The 20,128-nt window shown below is 48.8% G+C and overlaps 2 protein-coding genes across 3 annotated transcripts in view; both read right to left on the minus strand.

Moving 5' to 3' along the window:
• DAXX (death domain associated protein) overlaps positions 1-10,897 on the minus strand; it is a 42,461-nt gene extending 31,564 nt beyond the window's left edge. For both annotated transcript variants that reach the window (XM_075323206.1, XM_075323205.1), the window contains exons 1-3: positions 10,824-10,897; positions 6,836-7,101; positions 5,745-6,561 (exon numbers count right to left, since the gene is read on the minus strand). In XM_075323206.1, coding sequence (XP_075179321.1) covers positions 5,745-6,561; positions 6,836-7,027 — 1,009 coding nt within the window. In that variant the 5' untranslated portion in view covers positions 7,028-7,101; positions 10,824-10,897. The remainder of the gene's footprint in view (positions 1-5,744; positions 6,562-6,835; positions 7,102-10,823) is intronic.
• The window catches only part of RGL2 (ral guanine nucleotide dissociation stimulator like 2), a 187,615-nt gene that overhangs the window by 141,407 nt on the left and 26,080 nt on the right, over positions 1-20,128 (minus strand). The gene's annotated exons all lie outside the window — the stretch shown is intronic.

Consider the following 20,128-nt stretch of genomic DNA (forward strand, 5'->3'; position numbering starts at 1 on the left):
AGAGCACCAGGATAAGAAGATCCTCCAAGCCCTGTGATAGATCTTGGCGGACGTTGGTTTCCTGGCTTGTCTCATAGTGGCAATGACATCTTGAGATAACCCTGAGGACGCTAGGAGCCAGGACTCAATGGCCACACAGTCAGGTTGAGGGCCGCAGAATTCAGATGGAAAAATGGCCCTTGAGACAGCAAGTCTGGTCGGTCTGGGAGTGCCCACGGTTGACCCACCATGAGGTGCCACAGATCCGGGTACCACGACCTCCTCGGCCAGTCTGGAGCGACGAGGATGGCGCGACGGCAGTCGGACCTGATCTTGCGCAACACTCTGGGCAGCAGTGCCAGAGGAGGAAATACATAAGGCAGTCGAAACTGCGACCAATCCTGAACTAATGCGTCCGCCGCCAGAGCTCTGTGATCTTGAGACCGTGCCATGAATGCCGGGACTTTGTGGTTGTGCAGAGACGCCATGAGGTCGACGTCCGGCGTTCCCCAGCGGCAACAGATCTCTTGAAACACGTCCGGGTGAAGAGACCATTCCCCTGCGTCCATGCCCTGGCGACTGAGAAAGTCTGCTTCCCAGTTTTCTACGCCCGGGATGTGAACTGCGGAGATGGTGGAGGCTGTGGCTTCCGCCCACAGCAGAATCCGCCGAACTTCTTGGAAGGCTTGACGACTGCGTGTACCGCCCTGGTGGTTGATGTACGCGACCGCCGTGGCGTTGTCCGACTGTATTCAGATCTGTCTGCCCTCCAGCCACCGATGGAACGCCTTTAGGGCTAGATACACTGCCCTTATCTCCAGAACATTGATCTGAAGGGAGGACTCTGTCGGCGTCCAGGTTCCCTGAGCCCTGTGGTGGAGGAAGACCGCTCCCCACCCTGACAGACTCGCGTCCGTCGTGACCACAGCCCAGGATGGGGGCAGGAAGGATTTTCCCTTCGACAAAGAAGTGGGGAGAAGCCACCACTGAAGAGAGGCTTTGGCTGCCAGTGAAAGAGAGACGTTCCTGTCTAGGGACGTCGACCTCCTGTCCCATTTGCGGAGAATGTCCCATTGAAGTGGACGCAGATGAAACTGCGCAAAGGGAACTGCCTCCATTGCTGCCACCATCTTCCCTAGGAAGTGCATGAGGTGCCTCAAGGGGTGTGACTGGGCCCGAAGGAGAGAGTGCACCCCTGTCTGCAGCGAACGCTGTTTGTCCAGCGGAAGCTTCACTATCGCTGAGAGAGTATGAAACTCCATCCCGAGGTAAGTCAGTGATTGGGTCGGTGTCAACTTGGACTTTGGGAAATTGATGATCCACCCGAACCTCTGGAGAGTTTCCAGAGCAATGGTCAGGCTGTGTTGACATGCCACCCGGGAGGGTGCCTTGACTAGGAGATCGTCTAAGTAAGGGATCACCGAGTGGCATTGAGAGTGTAGGACCGCCACCACGGATGCCATGACCTTGGTGAAGACCCGTGGGGCTGTCGCCAGGCCGAAAGGCAGTGCCACGAACTGAAGGTGTTCGTCCCCGATGGCGAAACGCAGGAAGCGTTGATGCTCTGGTGCAATCGGCACATGGAGATAAGCATCCCTGATGTCGATTGATGCTAGGAAGTCTCTTTGGGACATCGAGGCGATGACAGAGCGGAGAGATTCCATCCGGAACCGTCTGGTTCTCACGTGTCTGTTAAGCAGTTTGAGGTCCAGAACGGGACGGAATGATCCGTCCTTTTTTGGCACCACGAACAAGTTGGAGTAAAAACCGCGACCACGTTCTTGAAAGGGAACGGGGATCACAACTCCTTCTGCCTTCAGAGTGTTCACCGCCTGAAAAAGTGCATCGGCTCGCTCGGGGGGCGGAGATGTTCTGAAGAAACGAGTCGGAGGACGAGAGCTGAGCTCTATCCTGTAACCGTGAGACAGAATGTCTCTCACCCATCGGTCTTGGACATGTGGCCACCAGGCGTCGCAAAAGCGGGAGAGCCTGCCACCGACCGAGGATGCGGTTTGGGGAGGCCGAAAGTCATGAGGAGGCCGCCTTGGAGGCGGTTCCTCCGGCGGTCTTTGGAGGATGTGACTTAGACCGCCATGCAGAAGAGTTCCTCTGGCCCTTCTCTGACCTTTTGGACGTGGAAGATTGGGACCTGGCTGAGGGCCGAAAGGACCGAAACCTCGATAGAATTTTTCGTTGCCGAGGTCTGTTTGGTTTGGACTGGGGTAAGGACGAGTCCTTTCCCTTGGATTGTTTAATAATTTCATCCAATTGGTCGCCAAACAAACGGTCGCCAGAAAATGGCAAACCGGTTAAGAACTTCTTGGAAGCAGAGTCTGCCTTCCATTCGCGTAGCCACATGGCCCTGCGGACTGCCACCGAGTTGGCGGACGCTACCGCTGTATGGCTCGCAGAGTCCAGGACGGCGTTCATGGCGTAGGACGAAAAGGCCGACGCCTGAGAAGTCAAAGACACAACTTGCGGAGCAGAGGAACGTGTGACCGCATTAATCTCAGACAGACAAGCTGAGATAGCTTGGAGTGCCCACACGGCTGCAAAGGCCGGAGCAAAAGACGAGCCTATGGCTTCATAGATGGATTTCATCAGGAGCTCTATTTGCCTGTCAGTGGCATCCTTGAGCGATGAACCATCTGCCACTGATACTACGGATCTAGCCGCCAGTCTGGAGACTGGAGGATCCACCTTGGGACACTGAGCCCAACCCTTAACTACGTCAGGGGGGGAAGGGGTAACGTGTGTCATTAAGGCGCTTAGTAAAGCGCTTGTCCGGAAATGCTCTGTGCTTCTGGACAGCATCTCTGAAGTTAGAGTGATCGAAAAACGCACTCCGTGTACGTTTGGGAAACCTAAACTGGTGTTTCTCCTGCTGCGAAGCCGACTCCTCTATAGGTGGAGTTGGGGGAGAAAGATCTAGCACCTGGTTGATGGACGCTATAAGGTCATTTACTATGGCGTCCCCTTCAGGTGCATCAAGATTGAGAGCAACGTCAGGATCAGAGCCCTGAGCTGCGACCTCCGCTTCATCCTCCAGAGAGTCCTCATGCTGAGACCCCGAACAGCGTGATGAAGTCGGGGAAGGTTCCCAGCGAGCCCGCTTAGCCGGTCTGGGACTGCGGTCCGTGTCTGAGTCCTCCCCGTGGGACCTAGGTGTCACCCCAGGAGCACTCTGCTGCGCCGACAGAGAGGGGCCTGGGGGCGATGAACTCACAGTGCCCGGGGCCTGTGTTACCGATTTGGACTGCAAGGCTTCTAGTATCTTAGCAGACCATCTGTCCATAGACTGAGCCATGGATTGTGAAAGCGACTCAGAGTTTTTCAGCCAAAACTGCAAATTCTGTCCCTGCCACCTGGACAGTGGAAGCCGGCGGTTCTACCTGAGCCAAGGGCCCCACCAGTGCCCGAGGCTCCGGCTGAGTGAGTGCCACAGGGGCCGAGCATTGCACACAGTGAGGGTAGGTGGAACCTGCAGGTAACAGAGCCGCACAAGAGGTACAGGTTGCAAAATAAGCCTGTGCCTTGGCACCCTTGCTCTTTGCGGACGACATGCTGTTGTCTCCTCTGAGAGTGATCAGTGAGTGTATATAGCCAAAAGCAAAACAATGCGGCCGAACAGAGAAATGTATACAAAGAGATATATATATATATATATACATACATACATACATACATACATACATACACACACACACACTTCGGCACCCTAGGGGGGCCAGCACCGGGTAACCGGTGTGACTTACCGACCGCCCAAAGCGGTTGTGTGTCCACCAGATTCCCTGCCTGGGCCTCCCAGAGCTGCAGAGCTCGTTCTGAAATCCTCCACCGGCAGAAGTGATTGTAAAAATGTCTGCCAGAGCTCTCAGGGGAGGAGGGAGCCGTGGGCGGTGACTAATAAAGTGCGGGAATCTGGTGCCCCACAGTGCTCAGTGAGGGGGGAGGAGGACACATAAGTATGCTCCAGCCCTCACTGCCGACGTCCAGTCGACCGTCCCGCCCTTACCCCTGACTGGCAGGCCCGGGGGCGGGAGTTACGGTACTAGGCCGCAGAAGCCGGGGACTAAATTTAATAGCGCGGCCGGCAAACAGGCGCGGTCGGCGCGGTAGTCCCGGTCGTCACAAAAAAACAGCAGCCGCTGCAGCGTCTGTAACACAGGCGCTCCATGCACCGTCCCCAAGGGGACACAGAGTACCTTATAGATGCAGGGCCTGTCCCTGATGATACCCAGTCTCCTGTCCGGCAGATTCCCCCAGGGGCTGCGGAGGGAGCCCGGTCCCAGTGAATGGTGACCGGTTAGGATCCCACTTCTCCCAGAGCCTCTAAGGGATGGGGAAGGAAAAACGGCATGTGGCTCCAGCCTTTGTACCCGCAATGGGTACCTCAAGCTTAACAGCACCGCCGACTTAGTGGGGTGAGAAGGGAGCATGCCGGGGGCCCTGTTGGGGGCCCTCTTTTCTTCCATCCGATACAATCAGCAGCTGCTGCTAACTAAAATGGGAGCTTGAGTGAAAGTGTGCCTCCTTCAACACAAAGCATAAAACTGAGGAGCCCGTGATGCACGGGAGGGTGTATAGGCAGAGGGGAGGGGTTACACTTTTTAAAGTGTAATACTTTGTGTGGCCTCCGGAGGCAGAAGCTATACACCCAATTGTCTGGGTCTCCCAATGGAGCGACAAAGAAAATATTTATATATCTTATAATATATAATCTTACTGGTGAAAAAAACATTTTGGGGGGGGGGACATGTGTCACCATTTTCTGAGACCCGTAAAGCTTTTAGTCAGTGAAGCCGTGTGAGTGCTTATTTTTTTGCAGGGGCTTAACACACACACACATATATGTTATTAAAAGCTTTACGGGTCTCAGAAAATGGTGACATCTCCCCAAAATTTATTTTATTTTTTCACCAATAAGAAAAAAAAAAATGGACGTTTGGAATCACTGTAATTGTATGGATGAGGAGGAGAATTATATAGCAAGGTCATTATCATACAATGTAAGCCAAAAAACACTCAATTGCAATTTTTTTTTGTTTCACAATTTTAAAAATCACACTGGAATTTTTGTTCCTGTATTGTGGTAAAATGAATGGTGTCCTTCAAAAGTACAACTCGTCTCGTAAAAAAAAAAAAAACAAGCCCAAATATGTCTATGTGGATAGAGAGAGAAAAAAAAAAGTTATGGAAGGAGGGAGCGGAGAAAAAAACCAAAAAGCGCAAAAACAGAAACTGGCTGTGTCATGAAGGGGTTAACTAAAAAAAAATATTAGAAAAGAGATTATATATTATATGACATTTAAGAGCAGATTGGGCTTTGGTTTCAGACCCCTCCCTTAGGCAGCGGTGATCTCCTGGAGCGTCCCACAGCTGGCACCTGCCGTGTATCGTGTGCACTCCGCTCCACACCTGCATCCGACATCGGACGTGCCAGTACTAGGTCAGGAAGTGGGTAAACAGCTAAATGGCAGGATGCCGACATTAGGACCCACCCCCGCTATCCTAAGAATAGGGCGTCAATTTGTAGGTCTTTGGATAACTACAAGAAAACTATCTGATGCCCCCTAGTGAGCAGCGGGGTCTCATCAAAGTCACAGGGATGATTAGGATTGTACTTTACATTCTGCAATACACATCTATAACACAAATGATCGGAAGTCGTCTCAGCCAGATAATCAGAAAGTAACCAGGGTAAAAACAGAGATGAAAAGCAACCAAACAAGAGGCAACCAATACAGCTGAAGCTTTCCACTCACCGCTCTTGTAGGGGTCAGTCAGGTGGCAGCCAAAGTTATAAATCATATCCAAATGTCTCCTGTCTTGGAGCTTATTACCAAGTTCCCGGAAGGCATCTTGGGCCATGCTTTGCATCTGCTTACGAGTCAGTCCTAAGCTATGCTTCTCATTCGCTCGCTCAACCACCCGGATGACGTCCCCATAATCAGGGAACAGGTCTTTGCTACTATTGATGAACTTTTCCAGGCGCCGGTTGACTTCTGGGTAGCGGGTGCCCCGGTACATTATCCTTTGCTCTATGACTCGGCCGGTCATACTAGAGCAGTCTTTTAGCTCACAGAGTTTTTCAAATATCCGCAGCAATTTGCGCTTGAGCCTGGACTCCTGGATGTAGGAGGAGTCCTCATCTTCAAGCTCGTCCAGGCTCAGCTCTTTCTCTTGCAGCTTTGTTATCTCCTGAGAGTAAATCCTCAGAAGATTCTCCAGGTAGCGGATCTGACGCTTGGAGCCGGTTTTCTTTTCGGGCACGCTCTCTGCTTCCTCCTCCTCTTCGTTTTCCGCTGGCGTTTCCGCTTGCACCGCGGCGGGCTGCTGGTTGGCTTGTGTCTGCAGTACGACCTTACGCTTTTGTGTATTTGCTTTAAGGGCGGTGCACAGTTCGTTGATGTAAACAAAAACTTTGGAGCGCTTGGCTTGCACTCGAGTGAGACAGCGGCCCATGGTGTTTCTGAACTCGACGGAGTTGAGATAGGAAGGACTGGCCTTGGCATATCTTCCCTGAAGAAACGAGATAACCTCCGGGTGATCCGAAGTCAATTTTGAGCAGTATTCAATGAACTGAAATAGAATGATGTATCTGCAGTTTAGGACTCTGACATGAAAAACTAAAAGAAAAAATATCCTCCCCGAAAATAATAGCACCCTTATGTAACACTGACAGCAGGGGACAGAAGACCAGTATTTACAGTATTGGACCAACTCTCAGAGATCCCCTTTAACTTACAACATAATAAAAAAAAAAACTAAAAATTCAACTTGGAATTAACAGATTAAAAAAACTAAAAACAATATAGGTGTAAGGGAATTAGAATAAATCAGGACAAATCCTCACCTCATTAAACAACGTCTTGTTTTGAGCAATGATCATCTCCCCCTTACTCTGGGGGCTGCTGCCGCTTTCTTCCTCCTTTCCATTGGTGTCCTTAGATGAATTGCGTGGACTTTCCATGCTCTTCGTGGGACGTGGTGGTTCTTTCTCTTCTTCATCGTCATCTAGAACGATGATTTCCTTCACTTTTGACATCTTTCTCTTTCAGGAACTCAAGGTTGTGACGGTGTAAACATGGCAGGACTTATCGAATGACGACCGACGGTGACCTGTGATAAAGATGAAGCAGTTATAAGTGCCTGTGCACACTATGTGGACAGTGTACGGTGGCTCTGTCTGAACCCCTGAAAAACAGTATCTGGTAAAAACAGAGCGCTATGAGACAAAAGAAGGTCAAATTGACTCTGCACTTTTTCAAGATGGGCGTAAGGAGGTAGTAAACAATGTCCTTGTACCCATAAGAAAAAAAATCGACACCATCGGAAACATCACGAGCGAGGTCAATTTCCACTCCGTTTGTGTCCTCGCAATCTCTGGCTCCGTCCGAGGGGGTTATGTGAACAGTGCGTAAAAGAAGGATCTGGCAGTGAATGGAGCTGGGTTAAGGGATCGCCCCGATAGATTAAACGTTCTTCCATTGTTTATAAAACGAAAATTAGTTAAACTTTCTGCAATACTTTCACTATAATAGCTGTTCCAACATGGTAATACAACATAAAGGGAAAAAACAGAGTCCGTGCTTTCCCTCAGGTCAGTGTCATTTTTCTAGAAAATAACATCCATTGTGCTTCACAGCAAATGAAACTGAAAGAACCTAAAAAAGGCTGCAAATCAGGGGCGCGACTAACCAAAGAAGAACTGATCCGGACGAAACATTAGCCACTTCCCAATAGAGAGGGGGGGAGGGAGGAAGGTCTAACGCTAAATAAGAATGACTTGGTGCAAAAACTGGAAAATTAGGGCAACTATAATAACATATGAGGAATGACTTTACACGAACTTTGCAATTTTCATCATTAAAGTGAAGTAACTTTGCAACTTATTTATTAAAAATCCACTCAGTTCTCAAGAAAGCAGGGATTTTTAGTTTACAAAATGTTGCCTAAGTTACCAGCCACTTCTGCAGTCTGTCAGAGGTGGCTGTTCTAAGGAATGCAGCTTAAAGTGGTTGAAAGTGCTGCTTGGAAGGTGGCTGGATCCGACCAGTGGCCCTATATAGCAGAATTGGCAGTTTGGGTCAGAGATGCAATTATGCCGCTGGATAAACAGTCAATCAGGAATACACCAGCCCAAGCAAGAAGGGAGATAGGGGAGTGAAGCGCTTATAAACTGCAAGATGAATAAACCCATTAGAGGGATTATACAAAAAGGATATAACCTCAGGAGAAGTCATCATTATAACATTGTTGGATATCTGACACCCAGCTCCCCACCACCCGTCAGCTGTTATAAGTGACAGACAGATGTCTTATTAAGTCACCAGGAGCTGCAGTCCCTGAGAACGGTCACAATACAGTACATTGAACGTGCTGCGCCTCTCTGTACACTGTACGCACCCAGCCGACGGCGGCACTAATAACCGATCAGTGTTGGTATCGGTTGCTGATCACTAATCTTGAGATCATCACTACCTATGTTCTGCACATCAGCTTTAATCAGTTTGCAATACACACACACACACGTAACGACCCATTTACTACCCCTGCATTGCATATTATTACATAATTTCTATGCGGACTCTATAAATAACTCCTCGCAACAAATACACTGCGATCGCCTTATTGCCGGCAGGTGGGGCCATGCAGATCGATCAGGCAGAGCGTCATTTACCTCACTTTTATAAGTATGGTCTACATAGCAATAATATAGATCACAACTGATGAATTTAATGGTCCCACGTACGTCAGCGCACGCTCAGTGTGGTTGTGTAGGTTAGTTTGTATACTATAGCAGCCAGAGCAATCGGTACAATTATTTTGTTTTGCTGAGAGGCGAATATCAGTTTCGTTCTTTATTGTATATGTATAAGAGATCGAAGATGAACTTGCCTCAATACTGAAATTTCTTTACGTAGTGCGAGTAACATGCAGCCTGGGGCTGTTGTGTTGTAAAACTGTTTTGGGAGACTGTCAAAATGTCCGCACCACTGGTTCCACCATCAAATCTATGTATTGCTGAGCTGCTAGTGACTTGGAATGAAGACTGGAGGGTCCGACTACCACACATTATGCGCCCCACTATAATCCCAGGGGTAGGATGGGTATAATGGTCTCTCGTGAAGGTCTCTTCATGGAGTTTCTCACGTGGTCTCTGGATCAATCTCCAGCTAATATTGTCTCCAAGACAAAAGTGGACTCACCACTGAAGAAGCTGGACCTCCACTGACATCTTGTGCTGCACCATGATGGAGCGGTGGCATGAGAGAAAAGCAGCACCTGTAGCCGGACGTCTGGCCCCAAGACGTGCAAATCTAATGGGGAACACAATGAACAGCAGCCGGACCCCTCAACTCTTCATACCAGGAGCATTAACAGCTCAGCGTTACGTTGATTTGGTCATAGAACCAGTGATGTGGCCATTTCTCCACAGTGTCCCAGGATGTTTTTCCACACAACATCAGGCCGCATGTCGCTGGTGCTACGGAAAGCATCCTGCGTGGCCTAAACATGCTCCAGTGGCTGCAGCATCTCAGGACTTGTATCCCATTGCGCACATCTGGGATGCATTGGTCGGTGACTATATAGGAGCTGCCAGCAGCGGATCTTGATGATTTACTACATTCAGCAGCAGAATCTTACTCAGACGACCAATTATAACCTCACTGATAGCAGCTGATTCTGGAAGTGTCGGGACTTCTGCACGAGTCTCAGACTCCAGACTGAATAATCCACAGACTTTGAACATTTTGTGGTCTTTCATCATTTGCAGATCAGTGACGTCTCCGTCCTGTGATCTCCACCACGTCTTGGTCTGGAGTGTATTCATAATATATAAATATTGCAAAAACAAACAAATAACTAAACTGACAAAAACCTCCTGGCAAAATTATATAAACGTACAGGTCACTAATATCTATATATTTCCCACCTTTATAAAATCACCCATACATATTTATCACACATCCTGCAGTCATTTGTCTCATCTTCACGTGTAAAGCGCCATGGAATAGATGGCGCTATAATAATAATCTTTCTAAATGGAGCACAGTTAAAGGGTTTTCCCCATAAAATGACATTCCCTTATAACTGTGTGATCTGTGATCCTGATATTGAGGCTTTCTCCAGCCTGTAGTGACGGTGCGCAATGCTCGGCTTCATTCATTGTCTATGGGACTGCCAGAAACAACTCCGTGTTGTGCTGATCAGTCCCACAGACAATGACTGATGGCTGTGGATCTACTATGAGCCCTGATCTCAGGATGCCGGGGTCTCAGCGATCAGTGCGATGTCCTGTACTCTACGGATCCTACGTATAGGATATAACACAGTTTTATGGGACCCTGTATAGACGCCTTCCCATCCGGTACATATATGGCTCCTCCGCAGTAGCGGATATCACATGGATACGCCATAAACGTACAAGACGAGAACGTCGCTACCCCCGCACACAATGGGAGCTGACCCCGGGGAGCAGAGGAGGCGGCCATATTGGATGTCACTTTTGGGATAACCTAATAAAAAGGAGCGGTGCAGGTGAAATCCTAGGGTGAAGCATCACATATGGGACCCTGGACCCTATGGAGACCCCAAGTCACCTGCCCCCCACCACACGGAACACACAATAAACAGCTCAGCAGCGCCCCCAGAGGCCGGGCAGGAGGCCACACTATGGCAACAACAGCACCCACCACCCTGACAGACAACGGGCGCCCCAGACACCCCGAACCCCCACACTGCGCCCCACGGATATAACAACAACACGTGCATGGCGGCTGCGGAGGGCAGAACACCCGGCAAACACAACAACGAGACACCGCCGCTAGCCGTATTACCGCTGAGCGCCTTCTCCCGCCACTTCCGGCCTCCAGTAATGTCAGTGACGTCACGAGTCACTTCCGCTTCCGGAAAGATCCAGAGACGCCATGACGCGACACACAGCAGGGGGCGGAGCCGGGGAGGTTTCAAACGAGAAAGCGCGCGACGAGGCGTGGCTGCTATAATTGACAACGTGATGACACGCCCACAACGGGGGCGTGGTTTGCGCGTATATTAACGCTCTACGGTAGGCGAGAGGGCTCAGTCCCCTCGTGTGCGTGCGGGGGTAGAGCTGCGCGCCATTTTTTCCTCCCTCTATGTCACGACCAGAAGCGGTTTTCTTTGTCTGAAAAAGTCAAAGCGGTTTTTCCTCCCATTTTTTTTTTTAAACAATTTTTTCATACTTTTTTTTTCCCAGTATTAATAAAAAGCATTCCCTAACCTGTCACTATATTGGGGCTCGTTCAGACGGCCATTTTGGAGGTAAAGGGAGATACATAATGGGATTTAGGTTTTTGTTCATTTTTTTAATAAATGATCATCTCTTCTATTTTTCGGCGCTTCCTTACTTTGTGGCGTCCTTTTCCACACTTCTACGCCTGCCTAAAACTATAGCACAATACTACATGTAAGAAAATATATATATACCGCAGCATGAACTCCTTTTTCCCATTCAGTAGATTATATGGTAAAATTAACAGTAATCAAAACCACAGCTCGTCCCACAAAAAAAAACAAAAACATTGTATAGTGATATAGATGGAAAAATAGAAGGCAATGTGTCAGCTGGACCACAGGAGAGATCAGGACTGAGGCAGATTTCAGCAATGTGTCACTTATTCGGCTATGTGCTGTTGTTTCCATACATTCAATGTTTTATTATTAGGACATTATCACTGTCAGAACTACAGTGCAGTGAACTCTGCCCCATTCCCTAATAAGCAGCTTAAGGTCTATAGACAATGTACATAGAGAGCTATGATGTGGACAGGGTTAAAAATTCATTGTATCACAACTGATGCACTCAGTAAACTAAGGCTAGGTTCACACTTCCGTCAGTTTGTATCAGTAACAATCCGCGGCTCTGATAAACAACGGAATCCGTTTGGCGGATTCCGTTGTTTCCCATAGACTTGCATGAGCGGCGGATTGCGACTGATGCCCTTGCGTGGCATCGTCCGCCCGACTGATCAGTTGTGGAACGACTGACTGTCGGGCGGCAGGAACGCAGCCTGTAACGTTTTTTGGGCAGTGCAATCCGTATGTTTTCACTGCGCATGCTCATCGGCGGCCGAACGATCAGCTGATCTCCCGGCCGCCGGCTAATGAGAGCGATCAGCTGATCTCCCAGTCGCCGGCTTTTGAAAGCGATCTGCTGATCGCTCTCAAAAAAGGAATCCGCTTTCTCAAACCAATACTTGTCATCCGTTGTACAACGCATCAGTCACAAGCGTCAAGCAACACATGTGACTGATGCAAAACAACGGAAATGTGAACCTAGCCTAAGTGATACGCTGCTGGAATGAGGGTCTGTATTCCTACATTATGCTGCTCTAGGGTGATGTAGGAAAAACCTGGTGACAGATTCTCTTTAAGAGATGTGCAAGAACATAACTACTATAATACTGCCCCCTATGTACAAGAATAAAACTACTATAATACTGCCCCCTATGTACAAAAATATAACTACTATAATACTACCCCTATGTACAAAAATATAACTACTATAATACTGCCCCCGTGTACAAGAATATAACTACTATAATACTGCTCCCTATGTACAAAAATATAACTACTATAATACTGCCCCCTATGTACAAGAATATAACTACTATAATACTGTAAATTCTTAGACTAGCCCGATAGGTTAAAAATTAATAGTAAGTGCCCTTTATGCTAAGGAGAAAATATGGAAGCCTAAAGAAGCCCAAATAAAATAAGAATCTTTATTTACAGCTGCAGGTTCTGCGTTTTATGTCTTACGATTCCACTTCCAATTTTTGGCCATTTGTCTAGACTTTATTGAGCCCATTGGGGTATATTATAGTCATTGACTAATGGTTTTATTTGCCACTTATTTTTTCCTCTGTGTGGTTCCCCAAAGATGTATTATGTTTATCTGCAATGTTGCATGTATTATTTGTTTGTGTACCTTTAGGCTGTGTTCACACACTGCGTTTTTTACCTGCGTTTTTGGTCCGTTTTTGCTGCAGAAATTTCTTGAGAAATTCTTGTAACCTTTCTGCAGACATTCCCCAGCAAAACCTATGGCAAAAAAAATTAGCTGTGCACACACTGCGTTTTTTTCTTAAGAAAATTCTTTCAGTAGATTTTCTTAAGAAAAAGAATGAGCATGTCACTTCTTTTCTGCAGCTAACTGCGTTTTTTGCCATAGATAATTGGCACAATAACGCAGGGAGCAACCAGCGGTAAAAACGCACCAAAAACGCACCGAAAACGCGGCAAAAACGCGGCAAAAACGCAGGTGCGCTTTTGGTGCATTTTTTAACACAGGTGCACTCTTAAGAAATTTCTTAAGAAAAATCATTTTTCTAGTGTGAACATAGCCTTATATTCCCAGTTTTAGCTGGTCTGGGACTCTGAATACAGTATTTAAAGTGAACCTGTCACCACTTTTTTGAACTATAAGCTGCGGCCACCACCACCGAGCTCTTATATACAGCATTCTAACCGGCGAGTGTGTATGACGTAGGATGCGTTATGCACATAGACTTCAAAAAGAGGACGAAGATGGCCGAAAGGGGCGGCGCCGGGACCGGAGAATGGAGACACCCATATGGCCCTATTCCACCGCAGAGCGACCATTTGGTAAGTATTCTAAAGTGGTTTTTTATGTTGTCACAGCAGCCTGGGCTCTTATATACAGCATGTTAGAATGCTGTATATAAGAGCCCGGTGGTGGTGGCCGCAGCTTATAATCTAAAAAAGTGGTGACAGGTTCCCTTTAATCTTGTACGGATACTGGCCCTCCAATGTGTTCAGATTCTATTGTTGCAGCATTGATTGTAGTATTATATTCCCTTTTGCTACTTGATATTTTGGAGACTGGATTGTCGTTTTATTTTTGCTCGGACAATCATTATTTTTTTTTAGGTACAAGTACTGTAATACCACGATTTTTGTTGACATCGGTTATCGCCGGTTTCGGTGAAAAATTTGTCTCGGTTTTCGGCGGTTCAGATTTCATCTGACTTAGTCTGCATGCCCACGTGACCACGCTGCTAAGTTTTGCGACTGCAGAGGGCAATTTGCGCGTTCTCCTGCTGAGAGAGGCGTTGTGTGAGCATCAGCCTGTGTTTCAAAATGTAAGTAATGTCCCTGTAGGTGTGTCCCTTGCTAATCAGTTGGCTAAATAGTTAACCCTTTCCTTGTAGCTCCATCATGGGACCAAATAAAGTTTCCAGGGCCAGCAGCTCTTTGAAGAAGAAGGCAAGGAACACCAGAGAGTTGAAGTAGGAAATTATTGGAAAATATGAGAGTGGCATTAAGATTGCTGAACTAGGCCACATGCATGGAAAGTCGCCATCCACAATAAGTTCCATCATGGCAAAAAAGGAAGCGATAAAGGCGACTAATGTAGCGAAAGGCGTGGATATGCTAACAAAACAGAGATTACAATTATTGTTAATCTAGATCAATCACAAATAGTTAGATGGCGATTGATTCAGAGGCTATCATATGTGAAAAGGCCAGACTGTTATATGCTGATCTTATTAAGAAAAAGCCTGGGACAAGTGCTAGTGCACTTAGTGATTTTAAGGCCAGCAGAGGCTGGTCCGATAAATTCAAGAGGCACACTGGCATACAGTCTTACTAAGCATGGCGAAGCTGCGAGTTCAGACAAGTCTGGGGCACAAAAATTTGTGTCCGAATTCAGTTTACTTAGAGGCCGAAGGATCAATCCCTCAACAAGTCTTCAACTGTGATGAAACTGGCCTCTTTTGGAAAAAATGGCAAAGAGGACGTTCATTACACAGGAGGAAAAAGCACTGCCAGGGCATAAGCCAATGAAAGCTAGGCTAACTTTTCTTTTGTGCTAATGCTAGTGATTGCAAACTGAAGCCATTGCTGGTGTACCATTCAGAAACTGCTACCGTGTTTACCAGAAACAATGTGATTAAAAGTAAATTGTGTGTGATGTGGAGGGCAAACAAGAAGGCATGGTTCACAAGGCCAATTTTCAGTGAGTGGATGAATGAAGTGTTTGGCCCAAGTGTGAAAAAATATCTCCAGGATAATCAGTTGCCCTTAAGCGCCTCCTGCAAATGGACAATGCTCCTGCACATCCTCCTGGTTTGGAAGACACAATGTTGGAAGAGTTCAGTTTCATCTCAGTGAAGTTCTTGCCCCCTAATACCACACCCCTCATCCAGCCCATGGATCAGAATGTCATTTCAAATTTCAAGAAACTGTACACAAAAGCAATGTTTCAAAGTAGCTTTAATGTCACAACACATACAGAATTGTCCATAAGAGAGTTCTGGGAAAAAAAACATTTCAACATTCTCAACTGCATTAGCCTCAGGGAGTGACATCCAGGACATTGACATCTGCCTGTAAGACGTTATGGCCAGGATGTGTCTTTGAGAGAGATTTTGAAGGGTTTGAGCCTTCCTCTGATGACCCTACAAATGTGGTGCAGTCAGTTGTTGATTTAGGGACATCCATGGGTTTGGAGGTGAATGGTGAGGATGTGGAAGAGTTAGTGGATGACCACAGTGAAGAACTCACCACTGAAGAGCTCCAAGACCTTCAATCAGACAGTGCAACAGACAGCAGATGAAGAAGTTGCTTCAGATGAGATAGGGGAGAATGTGAGGGAGATTAAGGACATTTTCTCCATGTGGAGTAAGGTTCAGGGATTTGTGGAGAAAAATCACCTTGACAAAGCTGCTGCAGGCCGCGTCTGCAACTTGTTTGACGATGTCTTGCCCAATTTTCGTCAAATATTAAAGAAGCGGCAGAGACAGACATCTTTGGACAGCTTTTTTGTGAGTCATAGGTTCACCGACTCTGAACCTGGTCCTAGTGCCAAAAGACCATGAAGGGAAGTGACCTGAGACAGTGCCTTGCTTATAGTCCTTATGGAGGGGGATTCCCTTTCCAAACAATGATACAGTACAGTACTGTACCTGTAAATGCCATGTTAAATGTTAGCATTTAAACATTATGATTAGTCTTTTCTATTCAGGCTATTCCACTTGTTAATGTTTGTACTATTAAACATCTTTATTCTCTATAAAATGCATTTTTGGTCTGTATTTTGGGGTGTCTAAAATGAATTAATTCGGTTTATATTGATTCCTATGGAAATAATTGCTTCAATTTGTCAATTTCAGATTTTGACGATCGTTTTCGGACGGATTGACGAAATAAGAATTATTCTTACCGTTAATTCGGTTTCTAGGACCTTCCACGACAGCATAGGAGGTTGTCTCTCCACGCCCTAATTGTGACAGGAAGCACAAGAGGTTTAAAAGGACCCTCCCACCTCCCATAGCCAGTGTCTTACAAAGAACCCATAGCATATCAGAAGTACAAACACATCCAGGAATATCGAGGATAAGGGAGGGAATTACCTGCTGTCGTGGAAGGTCCTAGAAACTGAATTAACGGTAAGAATAATTCTTATTTCTCTAGTCCCTTCCACGACAGCATAGGAGGAATACCAACGAATTGATACCTAGGGGGGGACCACAGCCTGCAGGACCTTCCTGCCAAAAGCCAAATCCCTGTTGGAATCCAGATCCAAACGATAATGCTTTGTGAAAGTATGGAGGGAAGACCACGTAGCCGCCTTGCAGATCTGCTCAGGAGAAGCCCCTGCCCGTTCAGCCCAGGAGGCAGAGGTAGCCCTGGTGGAGTGCGCCGTGAATCCGGTAGGCGGAGAGAGATGCTGAGCGAGGTAGGCGTCTCTAATGGCCCGCACAATCCAGTTGGCGACGGTACTTTTAGCCACCTTCCTGCCCTTATTTCGACCAAAGGGCTGGATGAATAGGTTATGATCAAGACGCCAAGGTGCAGTAACATCCAGGTAGTGCAACACCGTCCGACGAACGTCCAAAGAATGAAACACTTCCTCACCCGGAGTCCTAGAATGCTGACAGAAGGAAGGCAGGATGATGGACTGAGAACGGTGAAAATCCGAAACCACCTTGGGAAGGAAGGAAGGGTCCAGCTGAAAGACAATGCTGTCATCTCTGACGGTCAGGTAAGGCTCCCGAATAGACAATGCTTGAAGTTCCCCGACTCTACGAGCAGACGTAATAGCCACAAGAAAGGCAGTCTTGTGACCAAGAGAACGGATGTTACAGGAGGACAGAGGCTCAAAGGGAGACTGAGACAGTCCGGTAAGGACCACATTGAGATCCCAGCAAGGCGTCAGGATCCTCTGACGCGGACAGAGTCTACTAGCGGACACAAAGAAACGGCGGATCCAGCGATGATCCGCCAGAGCCGTGTCAAAGACTGCACTGAGTGCCGAGACCTGAACCTTCAGGGTGCTAGGCCGAAGGCCCAGGTCTAATCCACTCTGGAGGAAGTCTAGAATCTGCGCAACGTTAGGCCGGAGTGGGTCAGGAGGCCGAGAACCACACCAGGAGGAACATTTCATCCAGATTTTATTGTAAATACTATTAGTCACTGGTTTACGGTTCTTCTGTAGAGTATCCACAACCCTGTCAGAAAGACCCTGGGCCCTCAGTGCCCGGGCCTCAGAAGCCAGGCAGCCAATTTGAGTTTCTGGGGATCCGGATGGAAAATCGGACCCTGGGATAGTAAACTGGAGTCGGAACCCAGGAGGACCGGGCCGTCTATCCCGAGCGTCAGGATCAGGCTGTACCAACTCCTCCGAGGCCACAGAGGGGCTACCAGGATAGTTGTGGCTCCGTCGTCTCTGATCTTCCTCAGGGTCCGTGCGAGAAGAGGAAGGGGGGGAAAGCGTAGGCGAGGCAAAAGGACCAAACGTGGCAGAAGGCGTCCACCCCCAATGCCTTATCCCGAGGGTTCAGGGAGAAATATGTTGCGACCTTGCGATTTCCTGCCGAAGCAAAGAGGTCCACCTCTGGAGTACCCCACCTTGCCACCAGAGAGCAGAACACCGCTTGATCCAGACTCCATTCCCCCGGATGAACATCCCGACGACTCAGGAAATCTGCCTGAAGGTTTAGGGAGCCCTTTAGATTGACTGCAGAAAGAGATAGCAGGGACTGTTCCGCCCAGTGGAAGATCCGGGAAGACACAGACGTCAGGGCGCCTTATCGTGTACTGCCCTGATGGCGGAGATGTGCCACTGTGGTGACATTGTCCGAGTAGACCAGGACGTGAGAGTCCCGGACGAGATCCTGAGCCGCAAGGAGGGCTTCCCTGACTGCCCTGAGCTCCCGGTAATTAAAGGATTGGGAGCTGACATAAGGACTCCAGACCCCCTGAAATGGGGAGTTTGCCACCATAGCACCCCATCCCCGCAGGCTGGCATCGGTTGTCAGTGTAACCAGGGGCGTCTGAGTCCAGGCAACCCCCACTTGAAGGTTGTTGGGCCGCAGCCACCAGAGAAGGGATGAGGAGACTGTCCCCGAGAGGCGAAACTGTCTGTTCAGGGAGGACGGGAGTCGGTCCCAATGCGCCAGGATATGATCCTGGAGACACCGAGAATGGGCCTGAGCCCACCTGACTGAGGGAATGCAGGACGTCATAGAACCCAGAGCCGACATAGCCGCTCGAAGGGTCGGGCGAGCCTGATGGCGAAGCTTTGAGATTTTGGCTAGCAGGGCCACCCTGTGGCCCTCGGGGAGAAAGGATGCTTGCCTGTCGGAGTCCAGCAGCACTCCGAGAAACTGCCGAGTGGAGGAGGGGTGCAACTGTGATTTCTTTGTCGCTCCATTGGGAGACCCAGACAATTGGGTGTATAGCTTCTGCCTCCGGAGGCCACACAAAGTATTACACTTAAAAGTGTAAAGCCCCTCCCCTTCTGCCTATACACCCCCCGTGCATCACGGGCTCCTCAGTTTTTATGCTTTGTGCGAAGGAGGCTGACATCCACGCATAGCTCCACATCTTAGTCAGCAGCAGCTGCTATGTCGGATGGAAGAAAAGAGGGCCCATAACAGGGCCCCCAGCATGCTCCCTTCTCACCCCACTCTTGTCGGCGGTGTTGTTAAGGTTGAGGTACCCATTGCGAGTACAGAGGCTGGAGCCCACATGCTGTTTTCCTTCCCCATCCCTTAATGGGCTCTGGGTGAAGTGGGATCCTAATCGGTCTCCAGGCACATGAGATCGTGCTCCCTCCGCAGCCCCTGGGGAATCTGCTGACAGGAGCAGAGTATCGACAGGGACAAGGCCCTGCTACTGTGAGGTACTCTGTGTCCCCGTGGGGACCGCGCATAGAGCGCTGATGCCACACACACTGCAGCACTGCTGGGTGTGTTAGTGCGCTGGGGACTTCCGCGCCGGCCGCGCTGTGAGGTACTCTGTGTCCCCGTGGGAACCGCGCATGGAGCGCTGGTGGCCATATACACTTCAGCACCGCTGGGTGTGTTTGTGCGCCGGGGACTACCGCGCCGACCGCGCTTATATGCCGGCCGCGCTTATTACTTTAGTCCCCGGCTTTTGCGGCCTAGTATCGCATATTCCCGCCCCCAGGCCTGCCAGTCAGGGGAAGGGCGGGACGCTGCACAGGACGTTAGTGCTGAGGGTTGGAGCATACTTTGTATCCTCCTCCCCCCTCATACAGCACACTGGGGCTCCAGATTCCCGCACTTTCTAGGGCACGCCCACGGCCCCCTCCTCTCCACAGAACGCCGGCAGCCATTCCTGTCAGCACTTCTAACGCTGGAGAGGAGAGACAACAGGCTCTGGGAGGCCCATGCAGGGATTCTGGTGATCACACAACCGCTTTGAGCGGTCGGTAAGCAGCACCTGAGGTGCTGGCCCCACTGAGTGCAGAAGTGTACATATATATATATGCTTATATGCTATACATTTACACTGTACTGTCGCACTGTTGATTTTTGGCTATATACCCTCCTGGATTGTACTCAGGGGAGACAACAGCATGTCGTCTGCAAATAGCAAGGGTGCCAAAGCACAGGCTTACTTTGCAACCTGTACCTCATGTGCGGCTATACTACCGGCAGGTTCCACGGACCCTCATTGTGTGCAATGCTCGGCCCCTGTGGCACTTACTCAGCCGGAGCCTCTGCTACTGGTGGCCCAGGTGGAACCACCTGCTACCACTGTCCAGGTGACAGGGACGGAGTTTGCAGTGTTTGCTGACAAACTGTCTGAGACTATGGATAAATGG

Source organism: Anomaloglossus baeobatrachus, chromosome 9, assembly GCF_048569485.1.
Source record: "Anomaloglossus baeobatrachus isolate aAnoBae1 chromosome 9, aAnoBae1.hap1, whole genome shotgun sequence".
NCBI classification, from domain to species: Eukaryota; Metazoa; Chordata; class Amphibia; order Anura; family Aromobatidae; genus Anomaloglossus; species Anomaloglossus baeobatrachus.